The sequence below is a fragment of the Diachasma alloeum genome, unplaced genomic scaffold (assembly GCF_001412515.2).
Source record: "Diachasma alloeum isolate Michigan unplaced genomic scaffold, Dall2.0 Dall_scaffold_03259, whole genome shotgun sequence".
Taxonomy (NCBI): Eukaryota; Metazoa; Arthropoda; class Insecta; order Hymenoptera; family Braconidae; genus Diachasma; species Diachasma alloeum.
The window spans coordinates 1,538-12,924 of record NW_021682536.1 but is presented as its reverse complement, the minus strand read 5'-3'; the positions used below and the strand labels follow the sequence as shown (position 1 = coordinate 12,924).

Genomic DNA, 11,387 nt, shown 5'->3' with positions numbered 1-11,387 from the left:
TTATCAATTTTATAATGAAAGACGATGAAAAATTATAGAGTCACTGTTCGATAGTGGAAATCAAGTTCAATACTACAACTCACAGACAAAACGGGTACATAGATGATAAATCTATACTAAATTAGCAAAACGACAATGAGTCATCAAATTTCATTCAGTCTACTTTGCAAATATTTCCGATACTGTGAGGTTTATTGAATTCCCCTGAATTCTTTACTTAAAAAATAATAGCAAAAACCATTGTAAACTTATATTGATTGTAAATTTTGTCATTCATTATAGAATTGGATTAATGAAAAGAAAAAAAACCAAATAATAAAGCGAAAAGTCTAATTGTCATTGAAACACCACAAAAAAAATACAAGTATAATAATAAATTGTCCTACCATTCAATCCTAAAATACATATTACTAAATTGCAGGTAATACTTATAATGCATCTTACAATATAATTAATAGATCCATAAGGGTATTCATTAATCAATAGGAAGATAATTCCAAAACTGCCACAGTAATTAACACTGATATTTAACGATAACAAGTTTTCTCAAATGGCAGCAAATATAGATGTATATAATCCATGATTTGAGGATTTATTTCGCATCATATATAATCTAAGCCACTTTGAAATACGTGGGGGAAAGGAAAAGCCTTCTCTGTGAGCTTCTTAATGAAAATAGATGTTAATTGATTGCTTCAGAGAATTGAGAATTGAAAGCATTTTGTTACAACTGATGTGCTCTACGTTTTCGCAACTATACTTTGTCGTATATCTTACGAATTTATTAATTAATTTATCCCTTCGAGATTTGTGGAGTGGAGTTTTCGATAATCGTGAATTTTCCTCAGGAACAATCGTTTAACTAAAATCAATCGTTATTACAATAATTCCATCTACTCAAGAATATGTTTGACAAATTTACTCATTCTACAGCTGTATTGACGAATTAGTATATTTCGTCATTAGGCCGAAAAAAAATTTTCTGGCGAATATGAGGTTTGCAGCATGAGCCAAAGGCGAGGGCTGCAATCATATTCGTCAGAAAAATTTTTTTGGCCGTATGACGAACAATATTTTTTGTCATGACGGCCGTAGGCAGAGATTCACGGATGCGGAGCGAAGCAGAGCGTCCGTGAAACGCTGCCTTACGGCCGGAATGACAAAAATTAAATTTTTTTCCAAACGGAGAAAATAACGATGCTGCTCAGTAATTTTCGACAATGTTGATTGTATCGAGAACTACAGCACATGCGCACGCAGCAGAAATGAAAATTGTAATAATTCTTCTTTGATGTAGAGGATTTTTTTTTCTTCAGTTGGTTATGAATTTTCGAAGGGATAAATTCGGGAGTTTGATGAATTACTCGACAGTGTACAACATGTAGAGATTACCCGAATCGCAATTGGGTGGAACAAGTGCGTGATTCGGGGGCAGGACGTTGAAACCCAGGAACATGAAGGTACGAACCAGCATTGCTGAAATTGAAAAATTAATTATTCCCGATATATTTCTGACCTTATAAGAGCTGTTTTATTTAGGAATAATTGGTTCCAGCTAAAAAAGTCGAGAGAGATATTTTTTAAAGGATTAAATTGTTTCACAAAAAATATTTCGTAATCTCTTGTGACAAACTGTTCCATCACTTTGTTTTAGCAGAATTTGGTTGAAGCTATTTTTCTCGGTAGAATTAAGGAATAATTACCTCGATCAGAACGATCTTTGCGTAGACAAACGACAATGTTGTTGCACCGAAGTACCTCCTCTGCGTACTCCAAGAGCGACACGAAGCCCTCCTTGGAGCCCTCGGGAAGAAGACAGCTTGGCACCCCGATATAGAGTGTACCTCGCCATATCAGTGTCTCCCATTCGACTGAAGTTGTCTCAGTTAAATGTAGAGTGAACTTCAAACGTAGCGACTCATTATCCTTAATAGCTTTCAATAATTCCTCCTCCTTCAACCAAAGTACAAAATAAATAAGTAAAGTAAAAAATACTAAGAATATCTTTGAAAAATTAGCAAATTTAATGAAAAACGTCAAGAAATCTTCTCTATGCTTCATAAAATTCTCTGCAGGAAGAAGACTTTCGTACTGATGGTCTTAATTGCAGTCAAACGAGTGTTAAACTATCACATACTTTACAAAAAAAAACCTTTTTATCCAACAAAAATAGCCTAAAGAAATGAAATAATAAATTTTCTGCTTTTCTACTATCCAACGAATGCAAATATAAGATCCCGGTCTTAGCTGGTTGAGCTGCCACCTCATGAATTCAGGTTCTTATGTCGCCATCCTCATGAGTTCGATTACATACGTTGACATGTGATTTTTCTAGTTGATTTATGTAACTATTCTTAAATGAGTTATTTGAGAAAAACGTTAGATCTTCCCGGTTGTCCGCAAAGAAAGAGATCCTCTGATAAATTCGTCTTAATTTCTTTCAGTTGGAAAGAGTCGCAAAATAGCCGAAAAATCTATTTTCCGGACTTATTTCATTTTGACCGTTTACCACTTATCTAGTATTGAAGAATTAAGGAAAAGCTTAACTTGAATGCTTAACTTACTGAAACAATGTGTGAGCTCACAGAGAGCTGACTCTGTTTAATCCCCACGCCGCGGCTCTCTGTGTTGACTGCAGATACAGACAATGCGGCATGGGGCGCATCAGGACCACCACAGAGGCCCCACACCCAGCGTTATGGAGTAGTATTGCTGGGCCCCGATGGTCTCTTCGAGGGTCTCTTCCATGGATTTACTTGATGACTCACTGAAATAATTAATCAACAATGAATTTAATAATGTCCTTTAAAAAACTTTTAGTATTAGAGGAACGAACTCTACATTATGTAGGATTCCATTAATTATTAGGGCTATTTACATGGGGACATTTCATGACATGGAAATTTCAACTGAACAATTGAATTGAACGCCGTGTTTTCACCGAGAGTTGGACAGGAATAGACATCATTTTAACCGAACTTTGAAAGACTTAAAGTTCCGGTGTAAATAGCTCCATTGAATTATTTGAAGGCTATCAGAAGCAGTGATGCCGAGCGACGAGACGAGACGAGAAACTGCTTATTCTCGGCTCGTCTCGTTTCGTATCGAAATGCGAGAAAGCAATTTCTTCTCTTGTCTCTATAATCCAATTTCGCACGGAAAAAAAAATACACAGGGGCAAAGAGGAGGAGGCTCTCTCGACTCTTGTTCGCCTCTCGTTTCTCTCATTCTCGACCGGCTTTTCTCATCTCGTCTCGTTTCTGTCATTGTCTCGAATGACTTTTCTCGTCTCGTCTCGTTTTTCTCACGTTTCGCGGCATCATTAATCAGGAGAACAAGTCAGGAGGGCGTTCTTCTACATGAAATTCTTTTAAGACTCGTGTTGCTGCACAATCGTGATTTAAATTCTACTAAACTTCATACATTCATTGGTATATGACAAAACTTTGGAAAACTTTTCACCAATTGTTTATAAAAAATAGTTTTTTTTTTAGAGAAACGTAGAAATGACATAAAAAAATAAAACTAGTTCCATATATTTTTATGATTTTTCGTTGGTTCATACTGTAACATTTTCAAAGTCAGGGGTCTATACTTTTCAATCTGATAGAAGCTCGAAAATTACTTGAAAATTTCTTTATAATAGACAACAGAAGATGCCCATACTTTGAGCGGAAGATGTGAAAGATCTATAGTATCGAAATGTTATAATGATATGGCAATGAGTAAGAAAATTTTCTATAATATTAACGAAATTCAGAATGGAAAGAGATCTCTCCAAATCCTGTTTTAGAATGACAGTGTAGAAGTTCAATTCACATTAGATAAAATGTGTAAAATCTACTATTGTAAATAATTCAATCATTGGATGTTGAAATTGTTTATCTATTACGCTGAGAAAAGTTGAAAAAATATGGATCGCTTAGATTTGATGCTAGAAAAAATTGAGTAAAAGTTGTGCATTGTTTAGATACCTGATTTAGGGGGAGATTTGCAGAACAAATTAACACGTGACAAAATCTAGCTACGTAAAGGAAAGTGACAAAATTCTGACACAAGGAGAAAGAGTATAAAATTTTGTGGTGAAAAAATAGCGAACATTAGATGTTTTGGATTTTTTTATATGAATTATTTTGAAAAAAATGCCACGAAAAAAGTAAGGTTAAATGTTGTCGGATCTCCGTAGTGACCGAACTTTTCCAAAAACGTTAAATGGACAATTCCAATATTGGAGAGCTAGCATGGAGTGTAATAGAGGTGATAGATAAATAGCGTTAAAAGAGTCATTCTCTAAAATTAAACATTGTTTGCTATGATTACAACATAGTTTTTCGAACTGTCGAAGTTCTCAAAAGAAAAAAACCAACGTTCCGGCAAAACCAGAAAGATTTATTGAACGAAATAATAAGAAACATTGTCGTAAAGTGGTGAGAATAAAGAATATCAAACGACCATAGAAAGAGTCTTTGTTCATACAAAGAACGATTAGAAAGGAAATTCTCAGGATTTGTTTTTCTATCAGATAATCAACGGAAATTTTCAGCTATCAATCGATCAATGTCTCCCCATTCCATTTAACTGCACCTCATTGTTGACTCCAATTTATCCTGAAGTGATTGAAGGTCGACTCCTATTTACTCCGACTTGCTATACTCATCTTTCCTGCCAAGTTTTCAAACACATTGACTAATTCAATTCTGTGGCCCAGTGATAAGACGAGGCAACTCAAACATTGTATATTTATGTACGTCATTATATTATCCCGGAGACCGTTTTGGAAGTAGCTATTGTGGAGATAAATATCGAGAGACTTTTCTCTTGTCCGTGCTAAATTATTTGAAAACCTGCGTTCAATTCGTGTCTTGTTAGTTACCACTACCCAGCTGAATAGGAACGGCAACATTAGCTATTTCTGAACCTTAAATAATAACAAATGAAATTGAGAAGGGGAGAAAGTAATTGAGCGATGAAAATAGATGAATCGATTTCGCATTGACATGTGGTTTGAAGCAGTATTTCGCAATTAACGAGAAGAAACGAAATTTTCGCGGGTCCCTTGCTTGTAGTACTTGTTTTGTTTTACATGGAAGATCCCTTGAAATTTAATAATCCTAATATCACTTGTTTCTGAAATAATGCCATGGAACTAACAAAAATTTGATATTGCCTTCATACACTTTATCATAACAGTTATCTTATCTCGTTTCACCACTCCACTAATGAATTTTCAATAGTTTCCACAGGTATATCACTTACACCTCCATAAGTTTGATCAAATTCTTATCACAGTGCGTATCACAGCTAAATCGTACAACGGAAATGAATATCTCTTGTTAACAGCAACCTGAGATGATAAATTTTTATATTTTGTTGATGTTACTCAGCCGTGAACGACGTATGAAATGACAATGAATCCCAGTCAAGTAATAAATACTCAACTTGAATTGAAGAAAAACATCGATTCTGTAGTGCTATTTGCAAGTTGTATGGAATAAAATAAGTCAAGAGATTTTAGATTATTTGGGCTAATTGAAATTCTTCATCCGACCCGATCCCATTTTATTTATGCATTTTTCCATCATCACACGAGAGTAGCAATTCGGTTCCGTGATTTTGTCTATGTGACAATGGATTTTCATCACCTCCTACCATTTTAATTAAATTGCGATGAATCTTCTATCGTGTAGTCTCTGAAGAACGTGAACTACCCATGTTATTTGTACAAATCTTCAACCAACATAAAACATCTTCAGAAATGCGCTACGTCCCTTCAACTTATTGAATATCGTCCCAATAACATTATTGCAAGATGGCGGACACTTTAATAAAACTCTCTGCGATAACAATAAAGAAAAATAGCTCAACTTACCAATTACTAGAAATTAAACTCGGCATGGCTTGATCGTTTTTATTACTTTTCCAATTACTCAACGTAAGAACAGAACTAATACTCATACTTCTTTTTTCGTAAAATCTTGATGGATTTGATTCAACTCAGTGTGAAAACCTCCTCGGTTATTGCTTTGAGAAAGAAATAATAAAAATGTGGTTGTGTAGATACACGTCACGTCGTAAGTTACAGTAAGTTACGTTCCCAGAATGTGTGTTATGTCCTACCGAAGTAACTAGGAGGACAGTAGCGCCAATAAATTTTAGAGCGCCAATTTTTGACTGTAGATTCGTTTGCCGCCAAAGCTCTGATGAGCACTCCATCGAAGTCCAATTGTTTAATCCCAGAATATTTGGTTGGAAGGGTTGAATTGTGAAATAAATTCAACACAAGTGCTTAAGAGAGCACACAAACACTTTTATTCAAAATACTTCAACTTCAGACTTTAAACTTTGCACTACAAAAAANCGTAACCGTTAAATTTATTTCCTTCTCTAAATTTTGGATTTTCGAAGAAAGTGTTTACTCAACGAGAATTTTGGAGGGTTGTAAATTATAAGAACAAAACTCAAGTATTTGACATTTACTACTTCCGTAACGGTTTTTCTCACGCTTGCGATGCTGTTTTTCGTTCTCTTTGTCCATTGTATTCCAGACTTTCTTCATTCTTCTATTTCTGGTATATTTTTAATTTTCTGAACTATTTAAATTATTTTCCAACAATAATTTGAATCTCGCGGACTGCTATGGCCGATTAATAGCCCCATCTATAAATTTCAACGTCAAGACATCACATGTGGAATTCTGGATACGTTCACACCGTGAGAATAGAAGGGAAGGAGAGTCCGAACCGTCCGAACCAAAGAGGATTGACTAAAGTAGAGGCTCAGATCTCGGGGTTGAAGTGACCCCAAGCCAAAAATAGTTCGACCCCAACGGAGTGATGGCGCCACGGTCGAAACTGACGGCTGGACGAACTGGCTGTGCGCGGGCAAGGGCCGGCGCACAATCAAAAAGAACAGGGAATTGAGAACAGACATTAGGAACAGGGAAAATAGCGTGGGAAACAGGGAACAATCCAACGCACAATCAAAAAATATAGACACAAATGACATGCGCAATAAAATTCATTCTGTTCGCCACTCGTAAATAAACATTCAAATATTGCATCACTGCTACATAAACAATCAAATTGTGAATTCTCTTCATGAATGTGGAGCAACGAATGAAATAAAAAATCGAGGTCTGCGATTTTTTTTATCCCATATATGCGGATAGGATCGAATCAATTCAATCAATAACTCATCCCCCTCTTTACACTTTTGATTGACATCAACATCTTGCTTTTTATTCTCATCTGCCTGCATTTTATTTTGTACTTCACTAAATTTTTTCGGGTATGTATGATCCAATGCCATGAGGTAGAGGCGGGTAAACAATATTTTATATCCTATATTCCAACACTTGTTCCTTGGTTATATTCCCTATTCCTCTATTGTGCGTGGAAACATTCATTACATAATGTTGAAATTTATTCTTTATTCCTTGTTCCTAATGTTTGTTCTCAATTCCCTGTTCTTTTTGATTGTGCGCCGGCCCTAACTCGGCAGTAGCAGTCCCCAGGGTTGCCACATGGGCACAATTGTGTCATTCCGGGCACTTTTTGCTCCTTGCTGCCCCAAAAGCCCCCCTTTCAGATCACGGGCACTTTTTCATTTCTAGGTCTCAGGATTTGGACGGTGACCTTATTTGCATGTTTTTTTTCTTTTTTTTTTNTCCCTGTTCTTTTTGATTGTGCGCCGGCCCTAACTCGGCAGTAGCAGTCCCCAGGGTTGCCACATGGGCACAATTGTGTCATTCCGGGCACTTTTTGCTCCTTGCTGCCCCAAAAGCCCCCCTTTCAGATCACGGGCACTTTTTCATTTCTAGGTCTCAGGATTTGGACGGTGACCTTATTTGGATGTTTTTTTTCTTTTTTTTTTCATTTTTCCCATCAGATGGCGCCAGAGGGAACGGACGATCCATGGCAATTAACAAATCTAATTATTTCTCCCACGCCAATTCCCAATCCGAGTGTTGGGTTTAAGCTAGCTATCGGCTGCCGGCCGGTATAAGCGAATATACGTATTACGCAACAGTCGTTCGAAGCTACCCAAGCGACTGTATCGTGGTGATCCCTTGTGTTTACATTTCGTGCAGTATTCCATCTACCTACGAACATTGAATTTCATTTCTAATTCCGTTGCAAGTTTTCAATTCAAAATAAAGAGAAAAACTGTGGCTGATTATCCTCAATTCAGTCAATCGTTTGACATCGATACCATAATTACTAATCAACATTAATGTGGAATCTAAAAATAAGGGTTTAATTCTCTTCTCTACTATTTTTCACATTTGTCGGTATTTTCTATATTTTCATCATTAGGTTTGTCATCAAAATGGTATCAAGGAACACCAACTCCCGAGCTTCGAGTGATCGACCTTGGGACGTAGAAACCAATGCAAATAATCAGAATGGAAAGAAAATGGATAATTTCAAGACCGTATTGAGTGTTGACGAAACGAGCATTGAAGTCCAATGCGATGAAAATAACAACGAATTTTTCCCTGTCAGCCCAAGTAGCAAACCTTGCAAAAGATATCTGAAAGTATACCAAAAAGGCAGACTAATGTCCGTCCAATAGGTATCTTGCAGTCATACGATAACTTTTAGTCAACTTCTAGGTAACTTCTAGACACAAGTTACCTTTTTGGACAGACATTAGACAGCCTTTTTGGTATACTTGCAGATACCCTCCAGAACTGTGCTGCTTGGGAGTAATAGCAAAACTCAAGTAGCTCCATCTAGCGGCACTGTTTGGTGTTAGCCGGCACTTTTTGGTCTTAGCAGGCCCCTTTTCGGAGCCCCTTTTCATTTGGTGCTGCGGCAACACTGGCAGTCCCGCTGTCACAGGGATAGTTTCGGAGGGCAATTTATGCTTTCCTCGTCCTCAACATGTTCTCAATGTTTTTCAGGTCATTCATTTGCTAGCTAATTAATATTAAGGAATGAAACCCAGACGGTGTGATGGGGAATGTAATCGATCCCCGTTACATCCCTTAATCTCTGTAACAAAAAAATGCAAACTACGATAAAAGTCATGGGCCAGTGAGAAACATAATTTTCTTTTCGGCGCAAAGTGATTTTTCACCATTCGCCCGCGAATTAAAAATTCACTTCTCCCCTCCTAATTGCGATTAAGGGATGAAAAAAGGGCAGTTCGACGGAGAATTAAATTCCCCATCAACTAACCCTCTTTCATCTCTTAATCTCTGTAACAAAAAAATAAAAACTGCCAGGAAACTCAGGGGCCAGTAAGAAAAATAATTTTTTCGCGGCGCACACTAACTTTTCACCATTCGCCCGCGAATTAAAAATTCACCTCTCCCCTCCTAATTGAGATTAAGGGATGAAAAAACGGCAGTTCGACGGAGAATTAAATTCTCCATCAATTAACTCTCTTTCATCCCTTAATCTCAATTAGGAGGGGAGAGGTGAATTTTTAATTACCGGGAGTCACTGTGCGCCGCAAAACAATTTTTTTTCTTACTGCGCTGTTATTTCCATGAAAATTTCTTCCATTTTTTACAGAGATTAAGGGATGAAAGAGGGTCAGTTGGTGGGGAATTTAATTCTCCGTCGAAATGCCATTTTTTCATTTCTTAATCTCAATTAGGAGGTGAGAAGTGAATTTTTAATTTGCGTGCAAATGGTGAAAATTATTTTTCTTACTGGCCCCTGACTTTCATGGCAGTTTTTTTTTTGTTACAGAGATTAAGGGATGAAAGAGGGTTAATTAATGGAGAATTTAATTCTCCATCGAACTGCCCTTTTTTCATCTCTTAATCTCAATTAGGAGGGGAGAGGTGAATTTTTAATTACCGGGAGTCACTGTGCGCCGCGAAACTATTATTTTTCTCACTGGTCCATGACTTTCATGGCAGTTTATATTTTNAATTGATGGGTAATTTAGTTCTCCGTCAAACAGCCTTTTTTTTATCCCTTAATTTCAATTAGGAGGGGAAAGACAAATTTTTAATTCGCGGGCGAATGGTGAAAAGTGACTGTGCGCCGAGAAGAAAATTATGTTTCTCACTGGCCCATGACTATTATCGTAGTTTGTATTTTTTTGTTACAGAGATTAAGGGATGTAACGGGGATTGATTGATGGAGAATTTAATTCTCCAAATTCTCCATCACACCGTCTGGGTTTCATTCCTTAATATTAATTAGCTAGCAAATGAATCACCTGAAAAACATTAAGAACATGTTGAGGACGAGGAGAGCATAAATTCGCCTCCGAAACTATCCCTGTGATAGCGGGACTGCTACTGCCGAGTTAGGGCCGGCGCACAATCAAAAAGAACAGGGAATTGAGAACAAACATTAGGAACAAGGAATAAAGAATAAATTTCAACATTATGTAATGAATGTTTCAACGCATGATAGAGGAATAGGGAATATAACCAAGGAACAAGTGTTGGAATATAGATATAAAATATTGTTTACCTGCCTCTTCCTCATGGCATTGGATCATACATACCCGAAAAAATTTAGTGAAGTACAAAATAAAATGCAGGCAGATGAGGATAAAAAGCAAGATGTTGATGTCAATCAACAGTGCAAAGAGGGGGATGAGGGGTTGGTCACGACGCCCAAATGCGGAATATCGAGTGCACTAACTACTGAAACTTAATTCTCTAGAATACGGTAGTCGCTCGATTAGAGTTAAGGTTGAGTGAACAATCCCCTGAAGAAATAGAATGAAGAGTTATCCAATCGTTGAATTGATCATATAATAACAATTTTNGTGCAGGTAGATGAGGATAAAAAGCAAGATGTTGATGTCAATCAACAGTGCAAAGAGGGGGATGAGGGGTTGGTCACGACGCCCAAATGCGGAATATCGAGTGCACTAACTACTGAAACTTAATTCTCTAGAATACGGTAGTCGCTCGATTAGAGTTAAGGTTGAGTGAACAATCCCCTGAAGAAATAGAATGAAGAGTTATCCAATCGTTGAATTGATCATATAATAACAATTTTTAATATAGTAAAATTCTCGCATACATAGAGTTATACTGTTTGCATATTCTATTGCAGAAAATTATTATATTCATAAATTCAATGTTTTTACTCATTTACTATACTGAAAAATTCTTGAATCAATTACTCTTTCTAACATAATTTGATTATTCACTCGGCGTCCATATGGAATCTCATCATGAGTAATATAATTGATGTAGCTATTTCGAAAATACCTCGATCATTTTGGTCATTCGTGGCTTGAAAATGCAATTCAGAATTAGTGATGCGAAGGAAAGAATGCAACTAATACTATTTCATACCTCACTTACGCGCTCTTTAAAAAGTGGACAAGTATATTTTACGTGAGAAATTCACAACCCCGAAAATATCGAATTGAAAGGAAGCAGTATATTGAATAGTCATATATCT

General features: G+C 36.6%; 1 protein-coding gene across 1 annotated transcript; it reads right to left on the bottom strand.

The window, feature by feature from the left end:
• Positions 1-1,110: 1,110 nt before the first annotated feature.
• LOC107046904 (ornithine decarboxylase antizyme 1) lies at positions 1,111-6,357 on the bottom strand (the record flags this gene model as incomplete). The annotated part of the gene is given in 5 exon segments (XM_015269627.2): positions 1,111-1,476; positions 1,704-1,953; positions 2,565-2,672; positions 2,674-2,767; positions 5,870-6,357. Coding segments are annotated over 5 exon segments (654 nt in total). The 3' UTR covers positions 1,111-1,360.
• Between the last annotated feature and the right edge of the window lie 5,030 nt (positions 6,358-11,387).